Source organism: Mirounga angustirostris, unplaced genomic scaffold (genome assembly GCF_029215605.1).
Source record: "Mirounga angustirostris isolate CCGP_5_RB_7025 unplaced genomic scaffold, mMirAng1.0.hap1 SCAF_9, whole genome shotgun sequence".
Taxonomy (NCBI): Eukaryota; Metazoa; Chordata; class Mammalia; order Carnivora; family Phocidae; genus Mirounga; species Mirounga angustirostris.
In genome coordinates, this window is record NW_026991717.1 from 60,753,927 (window position 1) to 60,771,304 (window position 17,378).

General features: G+C 39.7%; 1 protein-coding gene across 4 annotated transcripts in view; it reads left to right on the forward strand.

Annotated features, from left to right (window-relative positions):
* The window catches only part of TTBK2 (tau tubulin kinase 2), a 150,662-nt gene that overhangs the window by 122,369 nt on the left and 10,915 nt on the right, over positions 1-17,378 (forward strand). For all 4 annotated transcript variants that reach the window (XM_054513569.2, XM_045900257.3, XM_064570584.1 and 1 more), the window contains 3 exons: positions 217-433; positions 5,341-5,552; positions 7,533-8,115. In XM_054513569.2, coding sequence (XP_054369544.1) covers positions 217-433; positions 5,341-5,552; positions 7,533-8,115 — 1,012 coding nt within the window. The remainder of the gene's footprint in view (positions 1-216; positions 434-5,340; positions 5,553-7,532; positions 8,116-17,378) is intronic.

Here is a 17,378-nt window from a genome sequence, read left to right on the forward strand (position 1 = left end):
CCGTGAGAGCAGGAACACAAGCAGGGGGAGTGGGAGAGGGAGAAGCAGGCCTCCCGCTGAGCTCCCAACTGAGCCACCCAGGCGCCTTTGTTTTAGTCTTTTAATTATATATAGACTTGATCATTTAAGTCCAGAAACAAAATGTAGGATAGTCTCATAGTAATTTTTGATCCTGGTGTTTTTAAGTTCTACATTTTTTTCACCCCACATTTTTAGAATTGCCAATGCCACGCCCATCCCAGGAGACTTGCTTCGAGAAAATACAGATGAGGTGTTTCCAGATGAGCAGCTTAGTGATGGGGAGAATGGCATCCCTGTTGGTGTGTCACCAGATAAATTGCCAGGATCTTTGGGACACCCACGTCCCCAGGAGAAGGATGTCTGGGAAGAGATGGACGCCAACAGGAACAAGATAAGGCTTGGGATTTGTAAGGTGCGTATTTCTTGCATAGGAGGGGTTATCTTTCCTAAGTGCTTAATATTTTTCTTCTGTTGCTGTAGCAAAGTATCATGATTCTTAATTTTGAATGAGAAATAGTTAGAACATTGTATTGCTGGTGATTTATATATTTGTAGTTACAACATCTTGGCTAATTTTGCCCATACCACTCAGATATAGACACTGAACATTAATTTTCATTTTGTATTTTGGAAAAGATGAAAGCATTTAAAAAAAAATAACACTGAGACTAAAAGAAGAGACATCTATAGGTCAGAAGTTAATAGTCTTTCTAAATAATATGACAAGACTCTGTGGGCCTATGGAACTAGGAGTACCCATTCTGAAAATTGTCTGAAGTGGAGGTGGGGAAGTGAGAGCTAGAAGTAGAAAGCATCGAACTGATCACAAGCTGACAAAGTGGATGTTGAATAATTGACATGATTTTTTCTTCTTTAGGATTGTAAGCAGTACCACTTGTAAGGGGAGAGATACAGATTTCTGAATTAAATGGTTAATTTTTAGTAATCTTGGGCAGATTATCTCCAAGTTTCTTTTTGATTTTACTGTCCTTGTCATTTCCATTTTCATAGAAGATAAGATGAAGATAAATGGGAATGGAGGGGCAGTGAATTATGAACCAGTTAGCTTTTGGTGTTTCCTATGATTTTATAAAGGTTTAGTTGGGATGGAAGTTAAATTTATAGGTGTAAAATGAGACTTTGGGCTCATACCTTTTAACATGATAGAAAGTTGGCTAGTCATGCTTTATGAAATGTATCTTAAAAAGAATTTTCCATGATCAATTCTGAGGAGCTTGGCCTGTCTTCAGACAGTATATATACTATATTGTTAAACTTAATAATTAGAAAAATTAACAGTATATACATTCAGTCATGGGAGTCACTTTGTAAAAACATTCTCTGCATAGATGTGACGTGCTACACTGTGGTCTGGTTATTGAAAAAGCCCTCTCTGGAACCCTGTTACACTGTTGGTGGGAATGCAAGCTGGCGCAGCCGCTCTGGAAAACAGTATGGAGGTTCCTCAAAAAGTTAAAAATAGAACTGCCTTATGACCGAGCAATTGCACTACTGGGTATTTACCCAAAGGATACAAACATAGTGATCCAAAGGGGCACATGCACCCTGATGTTTATAGCAGCAATGTTCACAATAGCCAAAATATGGAAAGAGCCCAGATGTCCATCAGCAGATGAATGGATGAAGAAGATGTGTGTGTGTGTGTGTGGGGGTGTGTGATGGAATATTATTCAGCCATGAAAAAGAATGAAATCTTGCCATTTGCAATGACGTGGATAGAACTAGAGGGTATTGTACTAAGTAAAATGAATCAGTCAGAGAAAGACAAATACCAGATGATTTCACTCTTATAGAATTTAAGAAAGACGAGATGGAATAGAGGAAGGGAAGGAAAAATAAGATAAAAACAGAGAGGGGGCAAACCATAGGAGCCTCTTAACTATAGGAAACAAACTGAGAGTCGCTGGAGGGGAGGTGGGGGGGCTGGGGTAATTGGGTGATGGGCATTAAGGAGGGCACTTGTGATGAGCACTGGGTGTTGTATGCAACTAATGAATCACTAAATTCTACACCTGAAACTAATAATATACTATATGTTAACTAAATTGAATTAAAATAAAAAAAATTTTTAAAGAAAAATAAACTATTAAGAAAAAAGAAAAAGCCTTATCTAGACTAATAATAATTAGGAATAAGTAGTGAAAAGTAGGCAAAAAGTGTCAGTATCGGATTTTTATAATGTCAACTGTGGCTGTCTTTATTGCACCAGAAGCAAAAACTGTTCTTACAGTAAAAAATCTCGAGTGACATTCTCAGTTGCCAGCCCACATGGGTATCTGTGTGTATGAGATTGTGAAATGGCCCTTGACATGGAGCTGACTTTAGTTTCTTTTACCCATCATCACTATTTAATCTGTATTTCGTTCTCTTCTATATGTTAATTTCTTCCTTTTCTTTTTCTTTTTTTAAAGATTATTTATTTATTTATTTGAGAGAGAGAGAGAGAGGCAGAAGGAGAAGCATAGGGAGAAGCAGACTCCCCACTGAGCAGGGAGCCCGATGTGGGACTCGATCCCAGGACCCTGAGATCATGACCTGAGCTGAAGGCAGTTGCTTAACTGACTGAGCCACCCAGGTGCCCCAATTCCTTCCTTTTCAAAAACATTACTCAAATTAGATTATTAGTGTTGTTGGGTTTTTGGGGGGTTTTTTTGAGAAGGAGAGGGGGTGGGAGAGGGGCAGAGTGGGAGGGAGAGAGAAAATCTTAAGCAGGCTCCAAGCTCTGTGCAGAGCCTTATGCAGGGCTTGATCTCACGACCCTGAGATCAAGACCTGAGCCAAAACCAAGGGTCAGACACTTAACCAACTAAGCCACCCAGGTGCCCCGATACTGTTTGGTTTTTTTTTTTATATCAGTGATGTTTGTCTGGATTTTTCAAAGATGTTTACCATATCCTTGCATTTTTGGAAGTCCTGGGCTTGTCTTCTTCCTGAAGTATTTCTATTAGAAGTTCCTTTAGTTGAGGTCTTTTGGGAGGACTCTTTAAATTTCTACTTAATTGTAAATGTATATTTTAACATCATTCTTTTTTGGGGGGGGCAGCAAAGCAAGGTTTATTGAATGATAGCAAGGTGATAGTACAAAGCTTCCGAGGAGGGAGGGGACCTGAGAAGGTTGCCCAGCATCATTCTTTAAAGAGAGTTTATACTAAAGGCGCCTGGGTGGCTCATTCATTAAGCATCTGCCTTTGATTCAGGTCATGATCCCAGGGTCTGGGGATCCAGCCCCACATCGGGCTCCCTGCTCAGCGGGAAGCTTGCTTCTCCCTCTCCCACTCCCCCTGCTTGTATTCCCTCTCTCGCTGTTGTCTCTCTTTGTCAAATAAATAAATAAATAATCTTTAAAAAAAAATAAAAGATTTTAAAAAAATAAAGAGAATTCATACTAGATTCAGAGTTTTTGACTGACAGTTACTTTTCCTCTGGGTTCAATTATTGGTGTTCAAAAGTCTGGTACTCTTAATTTTTTTTTCTTTCTAGATGATTCATTGCCCTCTGTCTTTGCTCCCCAGCTACTTTTTAATTTTTCTCTTTGTCTTTGGTGTTCTGCGTTGTAACTACCCTGTGCGTCAGCTTACATTTCTTTTTATTTATCCAGCTTAGAATATCTTGTTTCCTGAATTTTTGATTCATAGTTTCGTATCATTTCTGGGAGATGTACAGCTATTCCCTACCAAAATATTGCCACTAATTCATTCTTTTTGTTCTCTCATCCTGGGAATCTAAGTAAATGTACGCTTTTTCATTCTGTTATAAATTTTTTTTTCATATTTTTCTTCTCCTTACTGTGCTTCATTGTAAGTAATTTCTTTTGCTATGTGTTCTAGTTCACTGATTAATAACTTTGGCTTTTTCTGGGTAATTTGATGTTTAACTTGTTAATTGAATATTTCATATTAAATTCATCAGTTAATTCCATATAATCCCTTGTTGATCTTTGTGATAATGACCTTTATTTATTTAAACATATTATGCATAACTGTTCTGTATTCTGTATCTTAAGTTTAATATCTGATGTCTTTGGGAGATTCTTATTTTTAAAGATTTATTTATTTGCAAGAGAGCGAGAAAGAGAGAGTGAGAGAGGAGGGAAGAAAGAGGCAGAGGCAGAGAGAAACCTAAGCAGACTCCACACTGAGCACAGAGCCCATGCAGGTCTCAATCTCATGACCCTGAGATCACGACCTAAGCCGAAACCAAGAGTCAGACCCTTAACTGACTGTCTCACCCGGGTGCCCCTCATGTCTTAGGGAGTTTTAAATGTTTTTCTCAAAGTTATTATTTCTGGGGCGCCTGGGTGGCTCAGTCGTTAAGTGTCTGCCTTTGGCTCAGGTCGGAATCGAGCCCCGCATCAGGCTCCCTTGCTCCGCAGGAAGCCTGCTTCTCCCTCTCCTTCTGCTTGTGTTCCCTCTCTGGCTGTGTCTCTCTGTCAGATAAATAAGTAAAATCTTAAAAAATAAATAAATAAATAAAAGTTATTTCTGCTCTTAGTCATGGGCATGCCTTCTTGTGTTTGACTATCTTTAGTGTTTTACTTATTAGTTAATAATTGGTAGCAGTCCTGTAGACCTAAATTGGGGATTGGGAAGCCTTCCTTCAGAGATTGCCTTCTGCTTCTGCTGGTAGCCAGAGTAGACCCCCAATTTGAGACCAGTTCGGCATCTTCTGTGGGTCTCTAATCAGAAGAGACATACCAGACTTCCCTCTCTCACCCCACTACTGGGATCAGGTTTAATTTCTCTGGTAAGTGTATTGCTGAGGGATCTGTCCTTAGGCAACCCCACTGCTCAGAGCTGCATCATGTTCAACCTCCTCCTTCTCTACCCAGCTCCTAATTTTTCTAGTTCCAGGTTTTCTTGTTTTTGTTTGGTTTTTCACTTTTAGAGAGGGAATAAGAGGGGATATTCAGGCTTGGTGACCCATCCTACCTCTTGTGAGACCACTTGTGTCTCCAAGAAAACCTTTCCAGGTTTTATTTTTAGTTTAGAGGAATGGAGTCCTGCAAGCATCTCATTAGACATAATACAAAAAGTCAAGGTGGGTAAACATTTTTAGACTGTTTATCTCTGTACCACAAATATAAAAAACTAAAATAATACTGAACTAAGAATAAATTAAGAAAACTCATTTTATGAAGGGTTAGTAGACAAGTATGTAATGATGTCAACTATCCAAAATATCATGATTTCTGAAAACACCTCCCAAGCCTTTGCTTATATTATTTTGAAAGACTTCAATGATTGCTACACATAGAGTCACCTGAATGTTTTTCATGGTTTTCTTTTATATTTTGTCTAGGCTGCTACCGAAGAAGAGAACAGCCATGGTCAAGTAAACGGTATTCTGAATGCTCCAAGCCTTGGTTCACCAGTTCGTGTCCGCTCAGAGATTACTCAGCCAGACAGAGATGTTCCATTGGTGCGGAAGTTACGTTCCATCCACAGCTTTGAGCTGGAAAAACGTCTTACACTGGAGCCAAAGCCAGATACTGACAAGTTTCTTGAGACCTGGTATAAAATACTTTTCCTTTTTCTTTAAAGCTACTAAGATACTGTAATTACCATCATCATCATCATCATTATGAATTTCTATTACATAGTCTTTCAAATAAGAAATTTTTGCATTTTTGTATTACTGATTTGATTAAATTCTCATCTCCATCCATATTTTTAATTATCATTGTGATTCTTAATGTGAATTGTCTTATAAAATTGTTACAAGTTCTGTAACAAAACCTTTGGCTTTGGGAGCTGAGCAGTGGGAGCTGGTAACTTTATGACACCAGGTATAAGTTAAATGAACATTTTGAATTCACTTTGTAAGGGATCTCTTTTATTGGAATGAGAAGATGCAGTGTAGAGTTGAAGAGTGCATGATGAAGAAGGTATGAGAGAGGAAGGAGGGGAGTATGTGAAGGAGGTAAACAAGTAATTTATACACAAGGGACAGGCAATTCGATTCACTTTAATGAAGGCCTTTTATGAGTTAGTACTGTAGGGAAAATAGACACAAATAAGTTTATCATTTCTTCCTAGAAAGAAGGAAAGGTGGAACTTCAGAGAGCTATACATAGGTAATAACTATAATTCATGTTTATAAGTCCCATTATTCCCAAATTTTGATAACAGAAGACAGAAATGAAACTTTAGAAAGAATTTGGGACATAGTTATGAATTATAGAAGGCTGCAGTAATATGAAGAGCTGAGTGACTAGTGATAGTCACCCACCCTTCAATGTACATCCTGGTGGCTGCTATTGGCAATGAAATGTTAGGGTTAGAAGGACCATGTATTTGACTGACATGGTAGTTACTGTGTCCAAGATAATTCAGCCTAATCTAATCTAGCTTCCATTTTTGACAGTCCTTCATATATGTGTATTCTTCCTTCCATGTAATCATTCAGCCTCACAGCTACATGATAGAAACTTGAATCTATACATTAATATGATCAAAAGAATGGAATCGAGTTGAGGCAGTGCTTAAACATTTCGAGCTGTGGCTAAGATTAGGAATTTAGGATTTATATAGTTATTTAAATGCAATAAGGAAAAAAGCTTAGTTTGGTAAAGAATTAGTTTAATAAAAGAATGGAACTAAAAAGAGAGTCCCTGCTGTGGGAAGAGCTAAGAAAAAAGACAGAGTTGAGAAAACAGAAGTTATCTAAGAAAATGAACTCAGGCCAGAACCTAGAATGAGTAGGAAACCGTTGAAGGAATTGAAGCACCTAATTACACACTTGGAAAGAAAAAAACCTATCGCTTCAAGTGCTTCCCTGACGATGAGGTCAGTTCGTAGAAGTAAGTGCAGCCAAATGGTCACACCACTGCCTGCCCCTCGGCTAGCAGGCAGATTCGTATACCGTGTCAACTGCCTTTTAATCCACTCCAACTGACAATACGTCTTGAAGCTTCCTGCACGCCACCGTGCCCACCGCCCCACTGCTGTGTGCCCCACTGTGTACATAGGGCGCTGGGCGCGCTGGAGCAGGTGTAGTAGCTTTTCTTAAAATTTCTGCCTTTGGAGTTTACTTGAATGAGTCTGCATTTACATACATCTCTGAAGACAAAACACATGAAGTATTTGCCTAGCTTCTCCATTTCCTTTCCTATACTAGCTTCTTCATTTCCTTTTATAGGGCTTCTGGTGAAGCAAAATCCCCTTGGCTCAATTCTGCCTCAGTCCCTCAGAGAGAGCAGAGAGCAGTGTGATTGAATTGGCAAAGAAAAGGTGAAAGAGATCCCATCAGGCAACCTGATGAGGCTTGTCCCCTGCCCGACAGCAGGAGAGCCATCTTCCTCCCAGGGGTCCCATCTTCCAAAACCAGGTTATAACAGGTGGAGAAGAACATTATCAGCCTGTGAAACTTTCCTTATGCTTTATTTATATATTCTCTCATCTGTGTGTGAATATTAGGTCTGTATAGAGCTTATAATTTATGTAATAAATATTTTCCTAGGGCAAATGAGTAACTTCTGTCTTTTTTTTAAGCCTGGAGAAAATGCAGAAAGAGTCCAGTGCAGGAAAGGAATCTCTTCTCCCTGCTCTGCTTCATAAGCCTTGTGTTCCTGCCGTGTCCCGTACTGACCACATCTGGCACTATGATGAAGAATATCTTCCAGATGCTTCAAAGCCTGCCTCTGCCAACACCCCTGAACAGGCAGATGGCGGTGCCAGCAATGGATTTATAGCAGTTAACTTGAGCTCCTGCAAGCAGGAGGTTGATTCCAAAGAATGGGTGATTGTGGACAAGGAGCAGGACCTTCGGGATTTTAGGACAAATGAGGCTTTAGGCCATAAAACAACTGGAAGCCCTTCTGATGAGGAACCTGAAGTACTTCAAGTCCTAGAGGAATCGCCTCAAGATGAGAAGCTCCTACTGGGTCCTTGGGCAGAAAGCGATCATTTAAAGAAAGAACCCTCAGGTGTGGTCCTAGCACTTTCTGGGGAGTGCCCTGCCACTGCTGCTTCGGAACAGTATACGGATAGGCTAGAACTCCAGGCTGCTGGCCCGTTTATTGCAGTGACACCCACAAGTCCGATGGAGGCGCAAGCAGAAGGACCCCTCACAGCGGTAAGAGATTTGTTCCAGTTATTTTTCTGTTACCTGCTCAATGTGCTGTTAAAAAAGAATGAACAGTTGATCAACTAAGATTGTTCAGCAGATGCCTAAGTTTGGCAGATGGGGATAGGGAGTGATGTCTGGACTAAGTTCTAGAGTCAGTCATCCAGTGTGAAATTTCTCAAAACAGGCGAGCTTTCCTGTCAGGACAACAACTCAACACATGAAGTGTCATTATAACCTAATTTCAGAATAACATCTGTAATTAGACCACACGAGCTATCTATCTAGGCATTTAGCTATGACTTTAAGGATTTGTAATTCTAGAGATTTTGAATCTCTACGTTATAAATCTGGTGAGGAAGGCATATGTGGTTTATACTTTATAGGGTACACTTGGCTAGGCTTGATTCTCTTTGCCTTTTTTTGTAATCTCCACACAGAAATTTGTCATATTTTACATTACTCTTTTTTTTTTTTTTTAAGATTTTATTTATTTATTTGAGACAGAATGAGAGATAGAGAGCATGAGAGGGAGGAGGGTCAGAGGGAGAAGCAGACTCCCTGCTGAGCAGGGAGCCCGATGCGGGACTCGATCCCGGGACTCCAGGATCATGACCTGAGCTGAAGGCAGTCGCTTAACCGACTGAGCCACCCAGGTGCCCCATATTTTACATTACTCTTAAACATAGTTTTCCAACTTTGATGTCTGTTGTTTAAAATACAGAGTTCCGGCCTCTCTTCCAGAACTTCTACTTCAAGAGGTCTGGGATAGAGTGAGCCCAGGAGTCTGCATTTTAACAAGTAGCTGAAAGCAATTGTGATAAAGGTCTTCTGTAAAGGAACATCTTGAAGAAACCGTCCTCTTTACTCTCAGTTTGGGCATTAAGCTAGAGACGCCTGTTAGCCTGTTACTGTCAGTGATCAGTGATCCCCCTACGACTGTGAGCAGCAGGATCCCCAGAAAAGCCAAACATGGAGGCAGTAAGGAACTGTGTACACAGATTTTGGGCACCAGCCAAAAAGGTACATCTGTCCTTACATGGGTGCAAGTACCAGATTTCCTTAAATTCCCTAATGATCTAGCAGCCATCTCTTCCAGCTCACCAGAAACAACATTGTTCCCCAAGCTGAAATGTTTTTTATTAGAAAACAATTCCAAATGCAGGTGTGAAACGGTGAGAAAAGATGACAAAATTTGGTTTTGTGTATAGCTCTGTAGGAATTCATCTGCACTTCAACATGGTAAAATAAATGCCTGCCTCATTCTTCATCAGAGTTAGTCTTTCCTTCATTTGCAGGACTGCTTTGTACAGTTATACAGGTTGTTCACTGAATAAAGTGGCCTAGCCAAGGGAACAAGTAGGGGCTGAAATCTTTTGAATCTTCCTCTCCAGTCTCTGCAAAAGAAAAGCTCCTCCAAAAGAAAGCTTATCAGCTGGACCTCTAGCCCAAAGGTTGCTAACCAAACTGCGTCTTCGTGTGGGTCTGTTTCCTCATTGAGGAGCATCCTTTTTCAAATTGTACACGGTAACCTATGGACAAATCAAGCCACCTCCCTCCCTTCCCCTTATCCCTTTTTCCTCCCGCCTTTCCTCTTCCCTATTTCATTCCCTCTTTCCCTCCTCCCACATTCAGTTTCTTCTCTTCTGCAATTCTGTCCTGCTGCGCACTCACTGCCACTCAAGCATTTTGCTCACCGCATCCTGGCATGCTTCCCTTCAAAGACGCTTCTACGGCCCTGGCTCCACTTCTCCTAGTATTTTTTGCCTTCTCCCATCAGCAGTATTTTGTCCACAAAGACTTTTCTCATGGTTCTCTTACACTGTCTGCAGCATTTTCTCTGTCAAGTTATTGAAAGACTTGTATTCATATATTTGATATTATGAGTTTGATCTTATTTTCAGATATCTTTAAATAAAAGCATTTTTCTTAACTGAAGAAGGTCTCTAAAGAAATAACAGCTACATCACTTGTATACTTAGGTCTAAGGTAATAAACCTACCATTGCCTTCACTTGGGCGGGAATTAAAAATATATTTATCTTGATTCTCTTCTTGAGGCTTAAATTCAGAGTTTACTTTTGCAAAGCAGACGTTATTAATTCCCTAATTTACTACAGACACATTAAATAGGGAGTACTGCCAATTAGCTTCTCCATATCTCTTGCAACTCTGAATATAATGTTCTAGCTTGGATGATATGCTAAACCATATTACTGGGCTATCTGAATATTTTAAATTAAGACATATTCTGATGGGAAACACTTTGTTAGTTTGTATCTTTTTCACTCAGGATTGTTTCTCTTTTATGAAGGGAAAGTATACTGATGTCTTAAAATATGTAAGAACTATAAAAATGGGCAAAGCAAAAGTTTATCTATATTACAGGCATAGTTGGCATAATAAACTAACCAGTGAGAACTTTAGCACCCCCTAGTTCTCTTTATTTCTTAGTGCAGATTTATGAGCCTTCGTCCAGACTTCCCTTATCCCTACACATGAAACTGCTGATTTTCAAATAGCATGTGTAAACTTTTTAGATAATATATTTTGAAAGATGGATAAATTTGCTAGATTTGAAAGAAATTGGTTTGGGGCTGTGTTGGAAATTAAATTTTTTTCCTTGGGTAAACAGTATTGAAATTTACCCACTGTCGGTCATTTCTAAAAAGAAGCTAAACAACATGGATTTACAGGGAGTAAATAAGACCAACTTTTGGCTTACAGGAGAAATATTAGATTATGTTTTGATTAGAAAATGAAGAGACAAAATTAAGCTAGCATAAACGAACAAGGGTAGAGATGAAAAAGAAAAGAAAATGAACTGCTTCCAAAAGAGGTCTAACTACTAGTCCAGAATGACAGGAACTGTAGGGAAGAATGTGACCAGTTTTATGTGACATTGGGTAATCACTGTTGGTAGGGAGAAGGTTGGATTTGAAAAGTAATGTAGAAGTGGAAGTGCTTCATTTTAATATTACCTTTGGAAGCAGTATAAATGTGACTGGGGAATAATAATACCACCAATATGTTACCTGTTGCTGGGTAACAAATTACCCCAAATTTAGCAGCTTTAAACAACACAGTTATTTCACCCTGTTTCTGAGGGTTAAGAGCGCAGGAGTGGCTCACTCTAATGGTTCTGGCTCAGGGTCTCTCATGAGGTTGCTGTCAAGCTGTCAGCTAGGGCTGAAATCATTGTAAGGTTCAACTGGGATGGGAAGGTCCACTTCCAGGCACACTCAGTGGCTGTTGGCAGGCCTCAGTTCCTCAGTAGCTATTGGCCAGAGGCTTCGGTTCCTCACCACGTGGGCCTCTCCATTCTTGACGTGGCAGCTGGCTTTCCCACAGTGTGAGGAGAGAAAGAGACAGAGATGGGGGAGGGGTGTGGTGGTAGCGTGAAGAAGCCTCCACCATGATGGAAGCCATAGTTTGTTTTATAACCTAATCTCAAAAGGGACATACCATCACTTCTGTTGCCTTCTGTTGGTCATGCAGACCACGTCTGCTACGATGTGGGACGGACTATACAAGGGTATGAATACCAGGAGGCAGAGGTCATTGGGGGCCATTTAGAGACTGGCTACCATATTATCTTACATTTATATTTCATAGAATACTTTGATATTTGATCCTAACAACAAGTCTATGGAGCAAGCAGAGGGAATATTGTCCTTTTTAGCACTGATGAGACCAAGCTGTAGGACAGTGAGATGATCTATAAAGAGGCAGGTGGCTGGTAGAGTAGACTCTGTTCTGTTCCCCACACCAGGGGATTATCAACATACTGAAGGAATTTTCTCATTGACTTGTTTCATAGCCATTGAGAAAAAGAAAGGGAGTGTATAATAATGCACACAGTGGGAGCAGGAGAGAAAGAAAGGGAGTCACATAATTTTTTTGTGTGATCTGTCTGGTAGTCAGCATCTAATAAGAGGATTCCTCTGACTATTTACAGGAGTACCAATGCCAGGCCTACAAAAATCAGATCAGCAGTGATTGCATTGCCTTAATTCATTCCTTCAGTTCTATTCAGTGTCTCTTAAGTTCCAGGCTTTATGCTATACCCCAGGGATAATCAGTTGGTACCACCCTGCCAGGTTGGCACTGAAGGCCCACGTCTAACAGTTACCTTAAACAACATGAAGCGATTCTGGTGGAGCTGTGTACACAAGTGAGGACACAGATGGATCTGCCTAGGACTGAGGAGTGTGATATTGGGGGTTTTATTGTTGAAACTTTTCTTTATTTTCTGATTTTTTTTTTTACCATGAAAGCTGAAATTTTAAAAATACACTACTTTCATAATTGGGGAGGAAATAAAAATTAAAAATCTTTTTCTGGGGAGATTAAGGTGCACTTCAAAAGTAAGAGGACTCTGAAGGATGAATTAGCTTGCCGGAAGAAATGCAGGGGCATTAGGCAGAGAACACAGTACGTGCAGAGACATAGAGGCTTAAAGCACCGGAGTTCAGAGTGTTTAAATGATCTAGAATCTAAGTGCCCTTTCCTTAAGACAAAGGAAAAAGGCTGAAGATGAGCTACAGAAGGTAAGGTGATGAAGGGCATTGGCCAGCTCTGCTGAGGTGTGTGGGCTGTGGGACAAGAAACTGCCAAGATAGAGGGAGAGGAGTAACATGCTGTTTGGGAGCTGAGTGGGGGAAAATGGGCTGTGGCAGCAGCCAGTGAGGAGGCTTTGGCATCCAAGCAAATACGATGAGGGACTGAACCATGACAATTGCAGTGAGAACTTGAGAGACATTTTAGTGGTACAACTTATTTGAAATAGTAGTTTCATATGGCTTTCCCAGTGAAATGTGTTCCACTGACCGTTTGGAGCCCTTGTATAAACTAGAGGGACTATGTGGAAGCTCATGGAGCTACTAAGAGCCTCCACTGAAAAAAGGAATGATCCATGGAAGGTATTAATAGTATACTTTAATCATGTGAAAAGGTAAAGACTTTCTGGAATAATTGCCACCTATTAACTTGAAAGGGATTTTGCAGGAGAAATCTGCATTGACTGCATGTACCCTGACTGGGGAGTGGCCACATGTCCTCCATCTGACCACGGATACCTATTTTTGATCTGGAAAATTTGGTCCTTGTAATGATAGAAAAGTTTTGTTTGTATGCGGTGACTTCTCTGAAATTATCTATGATAGTGTAATTCAGTCTGTGAACAGAAAAGATCAGAAGTTGGATGGTCTGATTTGGGAAGTAAAGAAAGCCCATTTGTGAAGTGTTCAAATAACGGACTGGACTGCCCCTTGGGAGAGGCTTCTTGGAAAGGACCCAAGCATCCAGTGACCAAGTCAGTCACGTGTTCAACAGTTATCAAGCATTTCCTATGTGTCAAGTACTGGACTAGGCATCAAAGAATTCAAAGCCCAGGGAGTCTCCTCACTGCTTTCAGGGGACTTCAGGCTAGTAGAGGGAGGAAACTCAGTTTAAGTGTTAGAGATGCTATGATAGAAATCTGTAGGTTATGGAAGTTGGGAATAGTTGAACTAGATTCAAACCTGAATTGTCTTCCAATATTGCATGAAGAGGCTTGAAAACGGACCGTGAAATCCTGTAGTCATGTATGTGGTGTGTAATCACAGACCAGCCAAAGATATTTTTGTTTCAGTCTGTCTTTTCTGTGACTTCTAATCTTTGGGTGTAGTTGTGGCTTGCCTATGATTTTTAGCACCCCCACAAAATTCTTAAGAGTTTCCAATCCCACTAAATACACTGTAACTATTAATGAGGAGTGACTGTCTCTGAGGAGTGGGATAACAGGGAAGGGAAAAAGCAACTTCTACTTTTTGTTTACTTAGGTCTTGAGGCTTCAGGTTTTCAGTTTTCCCCATCCGTGTAGCAGACTGCTGCCTGCCCCACTCCTCCTCCCGCCAGCCCCCCATCCATAAGCCAAGTCACACTACAGCACCGTCTTCAACAATAGTAACCAACACACATGTGGTCAGAAGAAGCAGTAGGGGTAAAGAGTGAGAGAGTGGGACATTGTGTTAGCATGTAGGGTTATTACTCACATGTTATCATTACTGTGCACTCTTTCTAGAAATAAAATTTGACATATTAAAAACATGGTTCAGTAATAGTGTTTTGGTTTTATTCATAATTTTCCACACTTGTATAAAGTATCACATAAAAATGCTTTAAACAAAAGAAGTCTTTGGGGAATTTGAATGGCCCAAAGAAATGTGAATGTTTAAAATTTAAGTTTTTTAATAGACCAGGAATGTGTTCATATAACTCCGTTACTCTTGGCAATAGTAGAAACCAATAAATTATTCTACGACCTATATCTCATAAAGTATTTGTCAAAAAAACAAAATGAGATCTAGATATTTCATATATCACATACCTTTTATTTGGAAGAGAGGCTATTTGGTAGGAATGTTGGATTTCCCAAAGTTTTTATTATCTTAATACAATCCTTGAATTAGGTGAAAGTTAAAGGGTAATTATTTATAAGTTAAATGTAAATAATAGTTTGCAGTTTATTGTCTCTTGCTATCTGGCCAGTTGTAAACATGGGATAACTATAAATAATGAGGCTGCTTTATCTGAACTAAACAGTAATGAGACTGATGTTAGTCAAACTGAGTAGTAGGCATTAGTAAAACTAACATTAAAGAAATGGAAAATACTGAGGTCATTTTCTAGTTCTGTAAAAAGGTGTTACCTTACACAGTTAGCAGAAGAAAGGACATGAGTGAATTCATGCCTTAATGAGATGTTTGTAAATTATAGAAATTAAAGATATAAAAGATGCATATGGCTTACTGGCGGATCATTGATTTAGTCTGTTTGTGAAGTGTCCCAAATATGGAAATTGCTTTTGTGTCTTACAGTGTAAGGTTAAGGAAGTTATTTTCAGCTATATTAGTCTTCCTTTTTCTACATCTGGCTATTGATCTTTGGTTTTTCTCCTTTTGTCTCATCAGATAATATTTTTGCAGACTCTTTTCCAAACTTCATTTGAGTACAGTGCATGCCAGTAGGCTGTGTTATGCCATGCATGATTTTCAAAATCCTTAAGTCCTATCCCTGACTTTTTTGGACCAGGTTTTTTTCTCATTTGTGACATTTGTGTAAATAATAGCACCCAATTAAAATAGATATGAAATGGAATTCGTAAAAATGGTTTTAGGAATATTTTAGAAATTTTAAGTGCTATAGAAATATTAATATGAGAGTATTTTATGCAGTTTATCGTTAAGTGCTCAGAATCTTTTTCAAGAAAATAGATTCTCCCGTCTGGTGGTTCCTATATCTTTTATGTGTACAAGATTGTCACCCCTTTTTTCATAACACACACACACACACACATCCATTTATATCCTGAATCTAAGATGAGTTAAGCTCAGAAGTGCATGGATTCCTTAGCTCTAGTCTCAAAAGAGCAGTGGACTGTTATTTTTGTAAACACTGCTGAATTTAATTTGGCTGATGTTTTTGGAGTTACATATAATAATGAAGTGACTATTGGTTTATTTTCAGTGTAGGTAGAATCATCTCCCTTGTTATTTGGCATTTTTATAACTTCTTACCTGATTTTCTTATCACCATCACTCTTGGGTCTTAAAAATTACATTCTGAATAGTAAGTAACTATACATTTTAGGTTTCTATATGATTTTTGATATACACTAGAAAATTGCCATCTGCCTGAATATGTTTTAGAATAATGAAAGAGATTCAAGTGTGAGGTGACTTCCTGAAGGGCAGCAGCACCACTAGAACTTACTCCCTTTTCCCGAAGGTCATTATAGGTCTGGGCTTATTGTAAGAATTCACATCTGAACCCAAACAGCCTGTCTTCATTCAATTAACCTGACAGATCCTCAGGATACTGGTTCTGTTCAGGAGCTATTTCAGGACATTAGTTAGGTGTTTTCTCCTGGGCTGGGCTCAGGACAAGCTTTACATGTTCTTAAACCTAATTGTATTCCTGACACACAGAGAAACAGATCCAGACCATTTCTCTGACTCTGGAACATCGATTTCTTGATGTCTTTGGACTAAGGTGGGGTCTAAGCATAATCTCCCACGACAGTTCCAAGTTCATTTTGCTTTGAATTCAGACCAATTTCCATAGTTTCCTAGAACTAAATTGGCTTCATTAAGTAATTTGACTTATTTCATTTCTCAGAAAGGCTTTTTTTCCATACCAGTTTATGTGGTTGACATTTGCTACCTCCTTACATGTCACTTTTGTTTTCTTACATGTTACTTTTAACAAATGTGGAAATGTAGAAACTTTAGGAGTCTTAATATAGGACCTTCTTATTAGACATTGAATCTCATTCACATAGAATTGAAATGACCTCAGTGGAGGGATGGTAGAATTTAATTTCTCATAGGCTTGACCTTAAAAAATTAAAGAAGATAATGAAACATTAGGGAACATCTTTGTATGTCTTTGTTTATAGGAAGATAAAATATTCCTAACATTGTTTGATTGATAAGAGTTATGGGGGAAACAAGATGGATGTAAATCTGGAGTTTTTATTTTATTTTTTTATTTTTTTAAGATTTTATTTACTTATTTGACAGAGAAAGAGACAGCGAGAGAGGCAACACAAGCAGGGGGAGTGGGAGAGGGAGAAGCAGGCTTCCCGCCGAGCAGGGAGCCCGATGCGGGGCTCGATCCCAGGATCCTGGGATCATGACCTGAGCCGAAGGCAGACGCTTAACTGACTGAGCCACCCAGGCAGCCCTAAATCTGGAGTTTTTAAATGTACAATAATTTGCCAGTAATTTTTTTCCTATAATCCTGTATCTGGAATCTGGCAGAAAATAGCTGGCACACTCAAGGGGACTTGGAGAGAATTTACTGAAAAGAGCTTTTTACAAATGTGTGGGAAGAGGGGCGCCTGGGTGGCTCAGTCGTTAAGCGTCTGCCTCCGGCTCAGGTCATGATCCGGGAGTCCTGGGATCAAGCCCCGCATCAGGCTCCCTGCTGGGCAGGAAGCCTGCTTCTCCCTCTCCCACTCCCCCTGCTGGTGTTCCCTCTCTCTGTGTGTCTCTCTCTGTCAAATAAACAAATAAAATCTTTAAAAAAAAAAAAAAAGTGTGGGAAGAGTTAAGAGAGCTAACAGGATCATCAGTGGAGGGAGCCATTTCTATCTTGAGTCCTGTAAGAGGAGGAAGAAGGAGCAAAAGCTGGGAGAAGGGCCATGCCATAGCAGCTCTGGCCAGAAGTGGTAGAATGTAGCCACCACCAAAGCTGCCGTCCCTTGGGCAGGAAGCAGAGAAAATTAAT